Below are 20,642 nucleotides of genomic sequence, written 5' to 3'. Positions count from 1 at the left end.
ATCGAAGGTAAGTGTGGATTCGGTGGGGCTGCATCTCTAAACTAAGCTCTAAGCTAAGGAGAGGGTTGTACCATACCTAGTTGTTTCTTCAGTGTTCTTCTGCTCCAAGGAATCCAAACCCATCAGTGCTCTTGTTCCCATACCACTGCTGGTGGTAACTGTGACCAGCTTGTTTCCAACCAGCCACGTATTACTCCTTCCTGCACCAAGGAGAAATTCTGCTATAGGGGACCTTAAAAGAAAGCAATAAAGAGAAAAAACCCTTCATGAAAATGAATGAAAGGAAACACTGTAAAGCATGATCAGTATTTGTATGTTGAAGAAAATCAATAGTCAGCTATCAGAAAACCGTGATCACACAAACCAGACAGTCCACCTTTGACTCCATCTACACTACACGCTACCTCGGAAAAGCAGCCGACATAGTGAAAGACGTCACTTGTCCCACCCCGTCATTCCTTCTCCCTGCTCCCATCCGGCAGAAGGCACAAAATCATGAAAGCGCGCACCACCAGACTGCGCCACCAGGAACAGCTTCTTCCCCTCTGTTATCAGGCCTCTGAATGGTCCTTCCATTAGCTAGGGTACTGTCCAGTCCACCTCTACCCCATTGTGAACATTGGACTTTGTCTATGGAACTGATGCGCGACAATGCTGAGAACTATATTCTGCTCTCTGTATCTTCCCCTTTGCTCCATCTATTGTGTTTGAGTTTGAGTTGTTTGTATTTATGTATTGTATTATCTCATGATTGAAACGCATGCAAAACAAATCTTTTAACTGTACCTCGATACATGTGACAATAATAAACCTATTTACATGGGACCACATAAAACAGACATTTGGCCCAACTACTCTATGCTGGCATTTTATGTTCCATCTAAGCCTTTTACAGTCTTTTCTTATCTAAATCTATTGTCATGGCCCTCTATTCCATTGTTCCTCATCTGCTTCTCTTGCTCCTCCCTAAAAGCAGCAACACCATTCTCCTCAACCCCATTCTCATTACGCTTTGGTTAATATCAGCTGAATTCCCTATTGAATTTCTGGTGATCCAAGATGTTCCATTGGAAAACACTGGTTGTGCACAGCAGATCCAATAGAACTAAGACAAGCAGTTTAACAAAAGTGCTGGAGTAACTTAGCGGGTCAGACAACACCTATGGAGAGAATAGATGGGAGGAGTTTTGGGTTGCGGCCCTTCTTCAGACCGATTGTAATAGGGTGGAGAAAGCTGTAAAAGAGAGATAGGGCAGGACAAAGCCTAGCAAGTGATAGATGGATACAGAAACAATGAACTGCAGATGCCGCGTTCCAAAAACAAAATCACAAGTGCTGGAGTTATATTTAGCATCAATCATCTGGTCTGATTAAATAGCGTGCAAAATAATGCTTTTCATTGTACCTCAATACAAGTGACAATATTAACCCTATTTACATGGGACTTCGTAAAACAAAAAAAATGATGGAGTAACTCAGTGGGTCGGGCAGCATCTCTGGAGAAAAAGGATAGGTGACATTTCAGATCGGGGCTTCAGACTCTCTTCAGACTGATGGGGGGGGGGGGGGGTGAGAGGAACTTCAAAGCAAGAAAATAGCAGGACAAATCAGATGACGTCCGGCATGAGGTTCCCCGAGAGACCAATGGTTGGCTAGGAACGATGTGATCCCATGAGGGATATATAATTGTGGGACTGGTTAACTGTTTTTTTAGTGGTGGAAATACTAACCTCTTGGGCAGAGCAGAGAAGTTGGAGAAAACGTATCGAGCCATCATATCCAAGCACGTTTCGGTAAGTTCAAGGTGCACAGTTTTTAGACTGTGTTCCGCATCTGCCATTGAATTCTCGTCTGACGATCCCAAACTAGAACTCGTAACAGAGGTTTGCATTCTATTAGAATGAGAAGTTCCCAGGTCAAAAGCCAGAACATTGCAATGAAAACTCCACCAAACTATTTGCTCTTGCCCTCAATGGCATTTATCTTTCTCGCGTGATTTCAAGCATGCATTCAGAATGTGCCCTTGTACAAGATTTCAAAACTATTCTTTAAATGCAAAGCTTTGACCTTTTTCAGAATCATATTAAAAGTAGATCAACCTAGGACGTGGTTTCAAAACACAAACTGCAACATTCCAATAATACTATCATATATAACAAAGACCATGGCTAGATCTGACACTTTTAAATTAGGTATTTCTTATGTAAACATAGTGTTATACTAAAAATTTACTTTAGAAGGTCTTGGATCTTTAAACTAGCAAAATTGAGTTATTAATTACAAAATTGATGCATTTGATCATTTATTACCTTTGATTACAAATAGGTATAACATTAAAAATTGTGATATTTTTCTATCAATTATTGTAATCGGTTGAATGAATCCTATGTTTGAAAGTTTTAGTTTAGTTTAGCAATACTGCACGGAAGCAGGCCCTTCTGCCCACCGAGTCCGTGCTGACTAATGATCCCTGTTACATTAGCACTATCCTACATACACACTAAGGACAATTTACAATTTTTACCAAAGCCAATTAACCTACAAACCTGTAGGTTTTGGAGTATGGGAGAAAACCAGAGCACCCGAGGGAAACCCACGCGGTCATGGAGAGAACGTATAAACTGTACAAACAGCACCCGTAGTCAGGATTGAAACCGGGTCTCTGGCACTGTAAGGCAGCAGGTCTATCGCTGCGCCACCGTGCCGCCCTCAGCCAGTAACTTGATGCATCATCACATAATATAGCAAGCCAGGATTAACCACAAATTAAAGCAGATTTACAAGTCCTGATAAATTTAGGACACGGTAATTCAATATTATTTTAACATTACGTTTCCAGAGTAAGATACAGTTGAATTATTGGTACGTGGCTGTATTAAGATCTGTGGTCAGTGGTTGTCTTTTACGAGATCCAAGAATAGCCAACATCTCTCCAAAGGTTTAGCGGCCATAGTTTTGAGCCACTATTTTTAATGAGGCTGAAAGACGAACTGGAAATGGTGGTGGGTGGTGTGTGTATGGAAGGAGGAAGTAGTTGAGGCAGGTACTATCGGCACGTATAAGAAACATGGATAGGGTAGGTTTAGAGGGATATAGGCCAAAAGCAGGCAGGTGGGACTAGTGTAGATGGGGCATGTTGGTCGGTGTGGGCAAGTTGGGCCGAAGGGCCTGTTTCTACGCTGCATGACTCTCAATCAAAGTTTCCCAACTTTTATTGTCAGGGGGAATTTCAATCCTGGTTCCGACATTAAAAAAAAATCTGTGCAATTTACTCCCAATTTGGACATTACTAGAAATGTCAGTATTCATGGCCCATCCCAAATTGCTTTTCAATCATTCTGACATGGTTTAGTTTAGTTTATAGATACAACATGGAAACAGGCCCTTTGGCCCACAACGACCATTGATTCTTTAGTCAGAGAGTGGTGAATCTGTGGATTTCTTTGCTACAGAAGGCTCTGGAGGCCAAGTCAGTGGATATTTTTAAGGCAGAGATAGATTCTTGATTAGTACAGGTGTCAGAGGTTATGGGGAGAAGGCAGGAGAATGGAGTTAGGAGGGAGAGATAGATCAGCCATGATTGAATGGCGGAGTAGACTTGATGTGCCGAATGGCCTAATTCTACTCCTGTTCCTTATGACGTATGACCTTATCATTACCCGCTCACACTAGTTCTATGTTAACCCACTTTCGTATCCACTCCCTACATGTTAGAGGCAATTTAAAGAGACCAATTAACCTACAAACTCACATGTCTGTTGGGATGTGAGAGGAAACTGGAGCACCAGGAGGAAACCCACAAGGTCACGGGGAGAAAGTGCAAACTCCACAGACAGCATGCAATAGATAACCAAGATGCACCATTTACACATCCCACCTGTCCACATTTGGCCCACATCTGTCTAAACCTTCCCTATCCATGTACCTGGCCAAATGTCTTTTTTATATTGGTATACTACCTGATTGTTATACTCCCTCTGTCAAAGCTCAGTACCCAATTGCTTCAAAGAATCCATTATCATCCCGGTTCCCAAGACCAAGACCATCTCCTGCCTCAATGACTACAGACCCATTGCCTTGACATCGGCAGTCATGAAATCATTTGAGAGCATCATACTCAATCACCTGAAAACTGTCACCACCCCACTCATGGACCCATACCAATTTGCATACAGAGCCAACAGGTCAGTTGAGGACACCGTCAACTTAGCAACTCATCACATTCTGAACCACCTGGAGTCCGCAAACACATATGCCCGCATCCTGTTCATGGATTTCAGCTCTGCATTCAATACAATAAACCCGGCCAAACTGTTCAATAAATTACTGGACATGAACATTGACCCATGCATCTGTCACTGGATTCACAGCTTTCTCTGGAACAGGCAACAGAGGGTGAGGATCAACAATAACACATCCTCCCCTCTGTTCCTCAGTACAGGCACACCCCCAAGGCTGTGTTCTCTCACCCTGGCTATCCTCCCTTTACACAAACCAGCTCACATCCCACCACAGCTCTGTCAACCTGTACAAGTACGCGGACGACTCAACCATCATAGGATTCATCACCAACAACCAAGAAACTGAATACCGTGCACAGGTCAACCAAGCAGTGACCTGGTGCACAGACCATGATCTCTTACTCAACTCATCAAAAACAAAAGAACTAATCATCGACCCAAGACGCCAGCCATCCCCCAAAACTCCTGTGCTCATTAAAGGTGAATCCATCTCCATCACTGACACATTCAAACTCCTTGGAACCCACATCAGCAACAACCTCAAATGGAGGACAAACGCAGACCACATCTATGGAAAAGCCCAGCAAAGACTTTTCCATCTCCGACAGCTCAGGAAGTTCAGAGTAAGGTCTCATCTCATGCTCCGCTTCTATACAGCCATCATCGAAAGCATCCTCACTTCATCCATCACAGTCTGGTTCGGCAGTCTCGACTCACTCTCCCGGAAGAAATTACAGCGCATCATCAACAGAGCATCCAAAATTATTGGCTTATCCCTACCATCCCTTGAATCACTTTACCACAAACGGACACTTCACAAAGCCTGCAAGATCATCTCTGACCCCACTCACCCTGCACACTATGCCTTTCAGCTACTGCCCTCTGGGAGGCGTTACAGGACAATTGCCTCCAAAACAAACCGCTTCAAAAACAGTTTCATTCCCACTGCAATTAACATTTTAAACTCTGTACGGTGAGGAATAAGAATAAGCATGGCCCTTATGTATTATATAATGTGTCTGTCTGTATGTATATCTATGTTATATGTTTAATGTTTGATGAAATGTTGGAACCTGTACCGAGCTGTACTGATAACAAATTCCACCAGCCTGGCCGTGTGGTCATTAAAATACAATACAATACAAAATTAGTTCAATTCAAACTCTCATCTCCAATCAATTATATAAACAAGCTGCTTATCCAGTAATATGACCATATGCTCTAGTATTCTCAACTCTCATAAAGTGGTAGGGTCATACAGTGTGAAAACTTCAGCTCCACTTGTCCACGCTGACCAACATGCCCCATCTACTCTAATTCCAACTGCTTTGTCCCATATTTCTCTATCCTATTCATGTACATGTCTAAATGTTTCTTAAACATTGCGATAGTACCTGCCCACTCAGGTTCCCATTAAAATGTTACCCCCTCACCTTAAACCTATGTCATCTGGTTCTCGATTCCCCTACTCTGGGCAAAAGACTCTGTGTGTTGCCCCGATCTATTCCTCTCATGATTTTGTACACCTCCATAAGATTACCCCTCATCTTCCAGCGCTCCAAGGACTAAATCCCGAGCCTGCTCAACCTCCCCCTATATCTCAATCCCTCGAGTCCTGGCAACATCCTGGTAAATCTTCTCTGAATCTTTTTAAACTGGACAACATCTTTCCTTTAACATGGCGACCAAAACTGAACACAATAATCTAAATGTGGACTCACCAATATCTTACATAACTGTAACATGACCTCCCAACTTTTATATTTGTTGAACATGTAACATTAATTTTTATCAAGCTGCATCGCAAAAAGGATCAAAAGTTGTTTGAACAAGACACGCCCTCATCAGCCTGACAGGGGAAAGATGTTCAATGACTAGTGGGTAGATAAAGGTGACATATAGCAGCTGACATTTTTACCAAGAACTTTTCAGATGCTTATTTTCAGGAGGGGTCTCAAGTAGCTGCCAATCAGCATCCTCATCTTAAGTGTAACTGAGCAAACGTAAAGATCAGCTTCTTGTTGCAGAGTTTGTAACTGCAAGTCTTACATGACATAAATGATTTACAAAATAATCCATGTCTGCAACAGAGTTAAAGGAATGGCTGATCTTAAATAACAACTCCCACAATCAGCATGGATGAGTCATTTGAGCCAGAAATGAGGAGCAATATTGTCATGCAAAGGATTGCATGTCTCTGGAATTGGCAGAGGACTGTGGCCAACGGTCAGAGCTTGATTGATTTCTTGGAACAGAAGGCAAGCAAGGAACATGGGATCGAGGCCGGAAAATGGAACGGTCAACAATGATCGGAACAACGGAGCCAATTTGAGTCTGTTAACGCCTGTTTCAAGTGCCAACATCGCAAGCATGCCAGAAATGTTACATCGTGAGACAAACAATGTGCCAAACGTCAAGATTAATGGCAGTTATACACTTTCAAATGCCTTCAAAATCTAGTTCTAGTTCCTTTTTGCCAGATGTGACAATGGAAACCCTATGTTTCCATTAAACAAAACAAAACCACATGGTCACAGTGAGAACATGCAAATTCTACACAGACAGCTCCTGAGGCCAGTATCGAACCTGGATCTCTGGCTCTGTGAAGCAGAAGCTCTACCTGTTGGGCCACCGTTCCACTCATTATACCTTATTCACTCAATAACCCATGGATTCTTTAGAACAAATAGGATTGGCCTTGTTTCCTCAACAGTTACTGCACTTCCCTGCAGCATAATTGTGATAGCTTAAAATTGCTCAGGTGTGCCCTGAAATTGTCAAAAGGTTTAAATTATCTCTTAAATACCACAGAAGTCGTTCGGACAATCAGCACATTCCTATCGGACACAAACATTTTCTCTTGGGAAATATATTTTAAAAAATTGAAAAGATACAAAGTGCTGGAGTAACTCAGCAGTTCAGGCAGCATCTCTGGAAAAGATGGACACAAAATGCTGGAATCACTCAGCGGATCAGGCAGCATCTCTGGGGAAAAGGAAAAGGTGACGTTTCGGGTTGCAACCCTTCTTCAGACTGAAAGATAGATTGGGGGGGGGTGGGGAAATTGGTGGCGAGAAAAGGCCAGAACTAAACAAGGCAAACAATAGGTGACCATAGGACGGGTGGACTCCAGGGTGAAGCATCTCTGGAAAACATGGATAGACAACGTGAACTATCCATGCTCTCCACAGTTACTGCCTAAGCCTCCGAGTTACTCCAGCACTTTGCGTCTTTTGTTGTAAACCAGCATCTGCAGTGCCTAGTGACTGTATCTTGAAAGTGTGATTGATTTGAAAATACAGCATGGAAACAGGCCCTTCAGCCCACTGAGACGATGCTGCCCATCAATCACACATTCACCAATTGAGAGATGGAAAGCAGAATTCTTGATCGACAACCACTGACCAATATTTATGTTCCTGAATACAGTAGTAATTCATATCAATATCCCTGTGGAAAATGGCAAATTGTACTTTTCGAAGAAGAGTCTAAAAACTAAGTCATGCAAGCATCCCAGCATGCAGAAACCCCAAAAATGAAACTCTGCGGAGCAAAGGCTCCGGATTGTCTCTACCTTCGGACTGCGTGTTCTGAGACACTGATGCTTCGGGACCGGAAGGCCTCAACTGCCGATAGGTCTTTCATATCTTTAATTTGTGAACTATTCAAGCCTGGCTTTTGGGGCTTTGAGCCTCGCAAGCTACCAGCACAGCCCAAAGACACCGCAGGTGGGAAAGACGCCATTAGGGAGGAAAAGGAGTTGATGGTCAGGTCACAGAACAGGGAAAAGGTTCCCGGGCAAGTAAAGTGAAGAAAACAAACACCAGCATAGAAGAATAAAAGGAAGGGAGGGAGGGGGGTGGGGGGGGGGGGGAGGAGGAAGGGGAAAAAAAAACAACAACTCAAAGCATTAAACAAAATCTGGAAGATGATAAAATAGCAAATTAGATCAAACAGCTTATACGCTACAGAACATAAACTTCTATAACTCCTGCTACATTTACAAACAATTGGCAGAAAAAGCAACGCATGCACTTAAGGTTGGAATGACATTTCAGAGTTCGACAACAACTTTCTGAAATACAGATGCAAAGCTATTTCAGAGCGAGCTGATAATTCTGTAAGTGGTTTTACAAAAATGAAACACGACTGTAAACAATTCTTACATAGCCAATCTAAATCTTCAAGTTTAAGAATAGACGGCTCCCTTAAAGCCATCAATTCTTGATTGTTGGAAAGGAGATTAATGAAAGTGTTGAATTTATGAACTTACTCCAGGGGACACTATCCCTCATACCCGAACACATTATTGTATTAAATTGCCTTCTTTAATTTAATAAGGATTAATTTGGCCATAATGTTTTTTTTAAATCATCTTACCTTTAGAAAGGGCGAGGAATGTCTTTAGTCAGAGGATGGTGAATCTGTGGAATTCATTGCCACAGATGGCTGTGGAGGCCAAGGCAATGGATATTTTTACGGCTGAGGTTGACAAATTCTTGTTTAATAAAGGTGTCAAGAGTTATGGGGCGAAGGCATAGGAGTGGGGTTGAGAGGGAAAGATCGATCAGCAACGATGGAATGGTGGAGTAGACTTGATGGGCCAAATGGCCTAATTCTGCTCCTAGAACATGATCTTACAGTATCTTATATCATCCAAATAATTGCATTGGTTAGAAAAGGGGGGCAGATTTTACGACTAATGCACCGTATAGTTCATCTCATATCAATCAGGCCTACTGCCGCTGGGCAAAGTAACAGATGGAAATTTGGTATTAAGACTAATGTTATATCACCTGGTGGTTCGGGGTTCACTATTATTGTTTGTTTGCTTTTATATATATAAATATATATATTTAATTATTTAATATTAAACAATAAACATATATATGAATATATATAGATATATATATTAAAAATGTGTGTATGTGTGAATGTATATATATATATATATATACACACACTGAATTATTTTTTCTCGTTTATTATATTGTTTACAGAATACAATGTTTACATATTCTGTTGTGCTGTTGTAAGTAAGAATGTCATTGTTCTATCTAGGACATTTGACGATAAAACACTATTGACTCTCTTGATTCTTGACTCTGAACACTAATAAAGTAATTCAGTGTGAATGCAAATCTGAAATACTGCTGTGAATTTACAGTTTAACATATACTTTAATTTCAACTTTCGGATGCCGATATTCCAACCTTAAACATCTGTACACTTGAGCACTAAATAAATCATGTACAGTGCAACTATATACGATTTATACCAAGCTAGGAAATAAAAGAAAGCACTAGTTTCAATTTGAGTAAAATGTATAAACACCGACATCAAGGTTGGAGGATGTGATGGGAGAATATAATCAGGGAAGATCAGCAACAGTGAGGGTGCTTGCCAGAAGCCAACTCTAACATGCACACAAATCATAAAATGAGCCGACTGCACAGCCTTTGTTTGCACATGAATTTCTTTAGCCAGAGGGTGGTGAATCTGAGGAATTCATTGCCACAGACGGATATGGAGGATAAATCATTGATTATTTTTAAAGTGGAGAAAGATAAGTTCTTTATTTCGAGATATGGAGTGGAAACAGTGCCTTCGGCCCTCCGAGTCCACACAAACCATGGATCACCCGTACACTAATTGTATGTTATCCTACTTTTGCATCCCGCACACTAGGGCAATTCACAAGCCAATTAATTTACAAACCTGCACTTTTCCTCCCACGTCTTTGGGACGTGGAAGGAAACCGGAGCACCTGGAGAAAACCCACGCAGTCACAGGGAGAATGTACAAACTCTGCACAGACAGCACTGGTAGTGAACGTGCCATAGACGGCTGTGGAGTTCAAGTCATTGGGTATTTTTAAGCAGAGACTGAAAGATTCTTGATTACTAAGAGCATCAAATTATTGGGGGGAAAAGGCAGGAGAATGGGGTTGAGAGGGAAAGGTAGATCAGCCATAATTGAATGGCAGAGCAGACTCAATGGGCCAAATGGCCTAATTCTGCTCCTATGACATGATCTTTCCTACTATTCTGCAGCTAGACTTGGGACTGAAAATTATAAAAGGTACATAAATATGTTCTGGGCTAAAAGACTTAAGAATCTTCATTCTGCCAGCTACAAGGAATCTAAGTAAAAGAAGATAAACCAATCACGTCCAACACAATGTTCATGCCCTGCCTTGTCCATTGTGCAAATATAAAATGTCATGCAAGGACCCTTCACACACCTCCCCAAACTAGTCTGTGCCAGAGAAAGGAAAGCAACACCTGTAGAGTAACAGGTACTTTTCCAAAGTGACTTTGCAAAGGGCAATTTGACTCCACAAATGCCAGCTGGATTGTACAAACAAAACCATGGCAGCAAAACTCAGGGCCCCCAAGTCTCCAATACCACCTGAACCAATTTGAATTAGAATTTAGTTTCGTTTAATTTAGAAATATGGCATGGTAACAGGCCCTTCCGCCCACTAAGTCTGCGACGAGCAGCCAGCAATCAGCCGTGCACTAATTCTATCCTACACACTGGGGAGAATTTACAGAAGCCAATTGACCTACAAATCTGCACTTCTTTGACATTTGGAACGAAACCGGAGCACCTGGAGAAAACTCTCACGTCACAAGGAGAACTTACAAACTGTGTACAGACAACGCCCGTAGTTAGGATCAAAGCCAGGTCTCTGGCGCTGTAAAGCTGCAACTCAACCGTTGTGCCACTATGCTGCCCCAAATTACCATGTTTAAATGTAAACAAGTTTTTATGCAAGTACAAAATCTAAACAGAAAGGATGATTTATGGATCAGCTAGGCAGCCTAATAGAAAATTATCAGCTTGCTGAACACCAATGTAACAGGAAGTAGCAGATCGAAAGATCCCCATTTTATGCTCCACTAGCAAAGTTAAAAGCCAATTGAACATATCAAAATTCAACCTTTTATATTATGGTTTACTTGTGGGCATCTTGCTGGATGAGAAATTATGTTAAAAGTATGCTCCCTTCTCTGGAGGGTAACCTACCTTTTGAATGGTCTTTCGTTTAAGCTTGTGCTACGAGCTCGAAAGCTGCTGGGTTCGTGTGTATCCTCAAATGGTAGCAAGGCATTTGATCGGAGACCCTTGTTTAATGTTTAGAAAAAAAAACAAAATATAAAGTACCAAGACTAATTAAATTCAAATCTTGATTACAATGTTTACTTTTATAATTGTCACGTGTACCAAGGAACAGTGAAAGGCTTTGTTTTGCATGCTATCTAACAGATAAAAAAATACTACTTAAATACAATCAAATCAAATTCAAGTATAATAGGTAGAGCAAAGGGAAAGGTGCAGAATGCAGAATATAGTTCTCAGCATTGTAGCACTTCAGTTCCAGTCCAATTCTACAATGGAGTAGAGGTGAATTGGACAGTACCCTAGCTTATGGAAGGACCATTCAGAAGATTAATAACAGCGGGGACGAAGCTGTTCCTGAGTCTGGTAGTGCATGCTTTGAAGCTTCTGTACCTTTTGCCTGAGAGGAGCAGGGAAAAAGAGGAATTACCGGGGCGAGACAAGTTTTTGATTATGTTGGCGGAATTTTTGAGGGAGTTGTGGAATGAGCAGAAAAAAGTTTTCTAACACTCGCAAAGAACATGGAGGCAGTGTTTCTTTCCAAAATCAAAATGCATTGGCATGTTTGCCAATTTAATGAAAACAGCATTTCATTTGGGAAAATATATGGACTGATTAACAAGGGAGACTTCACTCTAGAAATAGAAACTCGGACCCGAGGAACAGAAGGCTGGTAAGCAGATTTGCTGCAGAAGCAAGTGCAGTGGAGTGCACCACGATGATGGAGAGGGCCGCTGGAGGCCCTGCATCAGCCTGGGGCTCGGCTGGCTCTGGCCAAATGCTTGGATCGGATGCAACCTGCAACTGCACTGAGCGGTAGAGCAGCGGTGGACAATAACGGTTACACTTGGCCAGGCTGACCTTGCAATGCTGCCATGACAACGGGCCTTCATAGTCAGGTTAAGAATTCTGCACTTATCACTATGGACTAGAAAATGTGCCAAACTTGGCAACTCTTGTATACTGTCTCAGTGTACTATTTCTAGACACTTGTACTGTATCTAAGATGTGCTTATGTATAGTAATATTTGTACTGAGCTGCATGCTAAAATGCATTTCACTGTACCTCAGTACATATGACAATAAAGTACTAATGAACCATTGAAGAATCTTACTTTTGTAATGTATCGCACAAAGTCCTTCCTGAACACAAGCCGACACCGAATAAACCACATGGCTATGACGTGGTGTGCTAGGGACACTATATATTGGTTGAATCTAAGAAAAACAGAACAACAATCCAAAATAATCTTTGGTAATTAAACTAACATACATGGTGGAGGTTTAATACATATATTTTAAATGACGTGCAAGGCTATCAATATTTAAAACAACAAATGAAACTTTTTTTTGATACAAATGATATACCAGGTACTTTGCCTTCTTTATTATGGGAAACATTTAAGGCATTTATGAGAGGAATTATAATTTCATATCAAAGTTTTCAAAATAAAAAGAATAAGACAGAACAAATGTTGTTAGGACAAGAAATCAGGGAGTTAGAGTTAGATAATGCCAAAGATTCCACGACAGATATACACAATAAGATAATATTACTGAAATTTAAACTTAATCGAATTTTATCGGCAAGAGTAATAAGACTATTCCAAATTACAAAACAGGAACATTTTGAGTTTGGTGACAAACCACATAAGCTTTTAGCTCGCCAATTGAAAAAACGAGAAAAGGAAAATACTATAACCAAAATTAAATCAGAGAAAGGTGAATTACTAATACTACCTAAAGATATGAATAATAGATTTGCTCAATTTTACCAAAACTTATATACATCTAAAATTAAAATAGAAGATAGTAAAATAAAAAAATTTCTAGATAACTGTAATCTTCCAATACTGGACCTTTTGGAACAAGAGGAACTAGGAGCTCAAATTACAATCAAAGAAATAGGTGAAACAATAAAATCGCTGAAAAATGGTAAGACACCGGGACCAGATGGTTTTAATAATGAATTTTATAAAAAATTTCATGAGATAACGACCCCTTATTTATTTAATTTATACTCCCATGCTTTTAAAGAAAACAAACTACCTGAAACACTAACAGAATCAACTATTACGCTTATTCCAAAAAAAGATAAAGATTTAGAAGATCCGGGCTCATACAATACAATACAATTTATTTGTCATTTGAACCCCATTGAGGTTCAAACGAAATGTTGTTTCTGCAGTCATACACACAAGAAAGAACCAAGACACAACACAATTTACACAAACATCCATCACAGCGCATCTCCTCCTCGCTGTGATGGAAGGCAAAGACTTATCTCTCCCCTGCACTCCCCATTCCCCTCCCGATGTCAGAGTCAAAGCCCCCGGCGGGCGATGGTAATTGTCCCGCAGCCATTTACGCCGCGCCGGGTGATGCAAGGCCGCGCTCCGGGTCTTGTTGTTGGAGCCCCCGGCGGGTGCTAGCAAAGTCCCGCAGCCATTCCAAGCCGCGCGGGGCGATGATGTAAGGCCCCGCTCCAGGTAATCTTCAACCCTGCTACTCGGGCGGGAGAAGTCGCCGTTGCGGAAGCCCCAAAAAGCGGTCTCCCAGCAGGGACCCGCGGGCTCCCGGTGTTCCTGTCTGCCAGACCTGCAGTTGGAGCCTCCGAATCTCCGGGGGTCGGGTCACAGCCGAGCGCCACCACAGCTCCACCCACTCCGAACTCGGCCAGCTCCGCGATGGTGAGTAGGTCCGCAGGCTCCGCGACTGGAGCCCCAGGTCGTTCCTGCTGGAGGTCGCTCCACGGTGCTAGGCCCCAATGACAACGGAGACCCGACAGAGAAAAGGTCGGGTTCTCCATGCAGGGGATAGATTTTTAAAGTTTACCCCACCCCCCGCCCCCCACACACATACCCACACACATACACAAAAAAATAAAAATAAAAACGAGACAAAAAATAATAAAAAGACAGACGGACTGCAGAGGCCGCTGCGACGTGAGTCGCGCCGCCCACCGATCACCGAATACAGAGCTATATCACTTTTAAATACAGATCAGAAAATTTTAGCAAAGATTTTAGCAAGAAGATTAAGCAAATATATTAGTAAATTGATAAACCCTGATCAAACGGGGTTTATACCCAAAAGATACTCATTTAATAATCTGAGACGCCTGTTTAATATAATGTACTCGCATAAAGTAGAGGAAGAAGATATATCAATTATTTATTTGGATGCAGAGAAAGCATTTGATCAGGTAGAGTGACAATACTTATATAAAGTACTACAAAAATTTAATATGGGAGAGAATTTTATAACATGGGTAAAATTATTATATGATAAACCGATGGCAAGAATTTTAGCTAATAACATGTTATCTCAAAAATTTCAACTATCAAGGGGTAATAGGCAGGGATGTGCATTATCACCCCTGCTATTTGCCCTTATGATAGAACCCCTGGCTGAAAGTATAAGAATTCATCCGAATATTCAGGGCTATAATACCAGGGACTCAAAGAATATAATCTCATTATATGCAGACGATATACTTTTATATATTACAAAGTCACAAACGAGCATACCAAATTTATTAAACTTAATAGAGGAATTTGGGTCTTTTTCTGGATATAGAATAAACTGGAATAAAAGTGAAATCATGACATTAAAACCTTAAGAACCTACACACTTATTGAAGTTCCCCTTTAAAATCGCAACAGAAACATTTAAATATTTGGGTATTCAGATTAGTAGAAAATATAAAGCATTATTCAACGCTAATTTCATACCTTTATTAAATAAACTTAATACGCTGATTAAATTTTGGAAAACACTTCCCTTATCATTATTAGGTAGAATAAATGCAATAAAAATGATCTTCCTACCACAATTACTATACCTATTTCAGTCTATACCGGTATATATACCAAAATATTTTTTTTTTAAATTAGACTCTAATATTACTAATTATATTTGGGACTATAGATCACATAGAATCACAAAAAAACACTTATGTAAACCAAAAGAGGTCGGGGGACTTTCACTTCCGAATTTTATGTATTATTACTGGGCAGTGCATATTAAGAATATGATTTATTGGTTGGATAGTTCTACCCAACAGACAGAATGGATAAAAATGGAGAAGGAGGATTGCCATCCTTGTAATATAGGAACGATCCTCTTCTCCCCAAAAAAACTGAATAACACAATATATAAGAAGAACCCAATTATATATGGTACAATAAGAATTTGGAAACAAATAAAATTATCTTTAAAATTAAGAAATCTATCATTGTTAATGCCAATAGCGAATAACCCTTTATTTAAACCATCTCTTATTGATAAGACATATAACCAATGGGAAAGTCTCGGAATTAGAAGGATCGGGGATATGTACGAAATGGGAAACCTACTATCATTCCAACAATTACAATTAAAATTTAAATTGAAAAACAACCAATATTTTAAATATCTTCAGATTTGCGATTTCATGAAAAAATATATACAAGGATATCAAAAAATAACCTCTGAAGTATTGGAAGAAGCAATGAATATTGAAGCTGACTCACAAAAATTAATATCATATTTATATAATAGTATTCTAAATATAGACCTACCATCGACAGAGGTACTTAAAGAGTGGGAACGGGAACTAATGATAAAAATCACGAAGGTTACATGGGAAAAATACTTGATATATATTCACAAATGTTCAATTAATGTAAGACATAATCTAATTCAATTTAAAATTGTACATAGATTATATTATTCAAAAACAAGATTGAACAAATTTTATCCAAATATATCCGCCACTTGTGATAAATGTCTAGCCCAAAATGCAACTATAACACACTCCTTAGTTTCCTGTATAAAACTTTATAGATTTTGGAATGATATTTTTGAAATATTTACAAAATTATTCAAGACAAGAATGGAACCTAATACTGAAATGATTATATTTGGTGTAATGGAAGATGGGAATAAATTGAACACATCTCAAAATCTATTCTTTAACTATGGTTTAATAATAGCAAAAAAATTAATACTTAAATTTTGGACGGGTACATCAATACCAACGCTTAAAATGTGGATTGCAAGTATGTTGGACACCGCTCATCTTGAGGAATTGCGATTCCTCCTAATGGATAAATCAGACCAATTCATAACGAGTTGGTCTCCATTCGTCGTTTTTTTGGAATCATATGGTGCAACACAATTGTAAAAAATAACTGTTTCAGGACTGGATGAGGGTTGGTCAAGATTATAAATAATGATCTCCTTTTTTTATTTTTTATTTTTTTATTTTTTTCTATTTTCTCTTTCTCAACTTTCTTCATTTACTCGTTTTCTTTCTTCACACACTATATATTTCACATCTTTCTATTCTTTACTATCTAACTTCTTTTTCTTATTCTAATCTTTTTTCAATGTAACAAAAAAAAAAAGAAGTTGTACATAAAATGTATTATGAAAATATATATTAGGCACTTTGGTGCCATATGACTGTACCTGTACTTACTTCTAATAAAATAAAATAAAATAAATTTTTTTAAAAAAGGTGCAAACACATTCAGGACTCAAAACAGTTAATCAGAGTCATAGAGTCATACAGCGGGCACAAGCCGACCAACTACGCTAGTCCCATCTGCCTGCGTTAGGTTGATTGTTAAGTTAGAAATGGGCATTATGTGTGATGCATATGTTACTTAATTCTCATCAGTCAAAGTCTGAAGCAAAGGGCGAGGAGCAAGGCTGGTAGGAGAGCAGGGGGAACCGGGGTCTGAACTGCCGCACTCTCGTGGTCGACTGCGCGTGGTGCCCCCGGGGAACAAAGGTGGACGGGCGAGGAGAGGGACTTCGTTTCGCTGGTCGGCCCGCACGTCCAAGGAAGGCGATGGCTGGACACCCGCAGCAGCCTGGGGTTTGTCTGGATGGGCAACGCTCATAACAACAAGAGCACGGACTAGACTTTGGAAATGGCACCAAAACATGGCGCCTCTTGCATGTGGAATCCGTGGACTATTTCTGTACACTTGCTAATTGGGGATGTGCTTGGGGATGGCAATACTCTATTGGACTGATGGTAAGGAAAGAATTTCACTGAGCATTTGCACATCGCATATGTGACCATAAAGGCACAATTGAACCATTGAGCATTGTCGAGACCTCGGTGCAATTTGGCGTAGGCTCCTTCATTTACAACGAATTGCAAATGGAACCAAAAACTAACGCCAAGAGTGAACCTTCCCAGTTAGGCTCATAGAGTCATATTGTGTGGAAACAGCTCCTTTGGCCCAACCTGCCCACACCGGCCCACATGTCCCGTCTACACTAGTCCCACCTACCTTCGTTTTCCCCATATCCCTCCAAACCTGTCCTATCCAAGTACCCGTCCAATTGTTTCTTAAACGTTGCAATAATCCTTGCCTCTACTACCTCTAGTTCCATACACCCATCACCCTTTGTGTGAAAAGGTTACCCCTCAGATGCTTATTAAATCTTTCTCCCTTTACCTTAAACCTATATCCTCTGGTTCTCAATTCTCCTACTCTGGGCAAAAGACTCTGTGCATCCTGACCTTATGGCCGTGATAGAGTGGGTGAAGACTTAAATCACTGCCTGAGAAAGCCTTGTGGAGATGTCCTGGGCCTGAAGTAGACTTGGAAAATAAATTAAAAGCTACAAATAAGAATTACAACTTTAAAAACATATAGTTTTTTTTATAAACAAAGTAAATACTCACTTGAAAGGGTTAGTGTATGGTAACGATATAGCAAACACACTGACATACTGTTCTGCCACAAAGTTGGCATAGAGAGGAGGAAGTCTCACCAAGGCTGTAAGAGAACACATACTTTAATTCTTCTGATAACTCACGGAATCTCAAGACCACCACCACTGCACATTTTTACTGGGTTTTCCAAGACTACCATCACTGCATATTTCTAGGAGGTTTTACAATGCAATTAAGATGAGTTTGTGATCAGTTACCAATCAAAACATACAACAGACAAGAGAGAGGTTGTGGACATTGAGAGTAGGAAGGAACTGTAGATGTTGGTTTATACCAAAGATAGACACTAAATGCTGGAGGAACTTAGCAGGTCAGGCAACATCACTTGTGTAAAGGAATAAGTGACGTTTCAGGACAGAAGGAGGGTTTTGTCATCTTTTCTTCAGAGATGCTGCCTGACACTCTGAGTTACTCCAGTATTTTGTGTCTATCTTTGATGGACATTGAGAACCACTGTCCAGCACTGGAAAGAAGATGACAAGTTGATTGTCCCAAGTCCCATGAGATGCAGTGAAGGATTTGAAGATAAGTTCATAAGTCATAGGTGAAGAATTAGTCCATTTATTCCATTGAGTACACCGCCATTCAATCCTGGCTGACCTATCTTTCCCTCTCAACCCCAATCTCCTGCCTTCTCCCTTTAACACCCTTGATGCACCATTTGCATCCTCTCCCATCAGTCAACTGTGAAACAACATTGTTAGAAGCCCAAAAAGAGCAGACAAATCACCAGAACACATGGTTCAATGCCTCCGCATGTCAACTCATTTCCACATCCAGCGATGCAGTTCACATAATACAGTGTACTTATTATTTAGAAAAACTTTAGACTTTAGAGAAACAATGCGGAAACAGGTCCTTCGGCCCACTGAGCCGGTGCTGACCAGCGATCACCCCATACACTAGTACTATCCTACAAACTAGGGACAATTTACAATTTGATGAAAGCCAATTAACCTACAAACCTGTAAGTCGTTGGAGTGTGGGAAGAGACCGGATCACCCCAAGGAAACTCAAACGGTCACGGGGAGAACATGCAAACTCCTTACAGACCAGCACTGGAGGTCGGCATCGAACCCTGGTCTTTGGCACCATGAGGCAGCAGCTCTATCACCCCCACCACTGTGCTGCATTAGTCAATTGTTACAGGAATTTTCAGTCTGCCACTCTGTCACATTCCAATAGAGTTGATAACTTACAGCTCCACAGTCCTGGGTTCGATCCTGACTATGGGTACTGACCAAAGATCTTATAGCGAAGCTATAGGATCTTTGGTACTGACTGTACGGAGTTGTACATGCTCCCCGTGACCACATGGGTTTTCCCTGGGTGCTCTACTTTCCTCCCACACTCCAAAGATGTACAGCTTTGTAGGTCAATTGGCTTTGGTAAAAACTGTCCCTAGTGTGTAGGATAGTGCTAATGTATGGGGCGGGGACTCGGCGTGCTGAAGTGCCTGTTTCTGTGCTGTATTTCCAAATGAAATTGAACTAAATTTGCTTGTGATCTGTTGAAACATCCAGATATCCTTACTTGATAAGAACTCCAGCATGGGAATGGCCATGGTGAGCGTGGCAGAGATGTGGGTCAGTTTGAGGATGATGCCCGGTAGCAGCTTAACCATGATATCAGGCATCTCGATGATGCACATGGTCAAGGTCACCACACATTGCTTTGCACATCGATAGATGAGCCCAGTATCGAGGCAATGAACAAACTCACGCTATTCAAAACACAAAAGAATAATGTTTAGTTTGGAACCTCAGAATAATGACGTGTTCATAAAGATATAGCAACTACATTTAATCGATTGCAGTTCAGTTTTGAAATGAGTGGTCTCATGAGGAATGCTTCAATTACATTTTAGTTCTGCTGAAATACTTCCAATATGCAATATGCAAAATACTCTGCAGATCTGGCAGCATAGATGGACAAAGAAACAGTATTAACAATACAAAAAGGCACAGTGTGCCGGAGTAACTCAGCACCCCCGCCCCGAAACATCACCTTCAGCTTAGGAAAAGGGGAGGTGCAACGACACCTGGGTGTCCTTGTACATCAGTCACTGAAAGTAAGCATGCAGGTGCAGTAGGCAGTGAAGAAAGCTAATGGCATGATGGCCTTCATACCGAGAGGATTTGAGTAAAGGAACAAAGAGGTCCTACTGCAGTTGTACATTGCCCTGTTGAGACCACACCTGGAGTATTGTAAGTAGTTTTGGTCTTCTAATTTGAGGAAGGACATTCTAGCTATTGAGTGCAGCGTAGGTTCACCAGGTTAATTCCCGGGATGGCATGACTGGCATATGATGAAAGAATGGAGCGAATGGGCGTATATTCACTGAAATTTAGATGAGAAGGGATCTTCTAGAAACATAAAATTCTTAAGGGATTTGACAGGCTAGACGCAGGAACAATGTTCCCCATGTTGGGGGAGTCCAGAACCAGCGGTCACAGTTTAAGAATAAGGGATAGGCCATTTAGGACTGAGATGAGGAAAAACCTTGTCGATCAGAGAGTTGTGAATCTGTGGAATTT

General features: G+C 40.7%; 1 protein-coding gene across 10 annotated transcripts in view; it reads right to left on the bottom strand.

Annotated features, from left to right (window-relative positions):
• Positions 1 to 20,642, bottom strand: part of tsc2 (TSC complex subunit 2) — a 96,518-nt gene that overhangs the window by 33,467 nt on the left and 42,409 nt on the right. For 3 of the 10 annotated variants that reach the window (XM_033016788.1, XM_033016787.1, XM_033016791.1), the window contains exons 22-28: positions 19,639 to 19,828; positions 18,055 to 18,148; positions 12,482 to 12,584; positions 11,274 to 11,371; positions 7,816 to 7,941; positions 1,731 to 1,892; positions 77 to 232 (exon numbers count right to left, since the gene is read on the bottom strand). In XM_033016788.1, coding sequence (XP_032872679.1) covers positions 77 to 232; positions 1,731 to 1,892; positions 7,816 to 7,941; positions 11,274 to 11,371; positions 12,482 to 12,584; positions 18,055 to 18,148; positions 19,639 to 19,828 — 929 coding nt within the window. The remainder of the gene's footprint in view (positions 1 to 76; positions 233 to 1,730; positions 1,893 to 7,815; positions 7,942 to 11,273; positions 11,372 to 12,481; positions 12,585 to 18,054; positions 18,149 to 19,638; positions 19,829 to 20,642) is intronic. The other 7 variants (XM_033016796.1, XM_033016794.1, XM_033016792.1 and 4 more) reach the window with 5 other exon arrangements.

This window comes from Amblyraja radiata, unplaced genomic scaffold (genome assembly GCF_010909765.2).
Source record: "Amblyraja radiata isolate CabotCenter1 unplaced genomic scaffold, sAmbRad1.1.pri scaffold_4_ctg1, whole genome shotgun sequence".
Classification (NCBI taxonomy): Eukaryota; Metazoa; Chordata; class Chondrichthyes; order Rajiformes; family Rajidae; genus Amblyraja; species Amblyraja radiata.
This window is presented reverse-complemented; position numbering and strand designations above follow the sequence as displayed.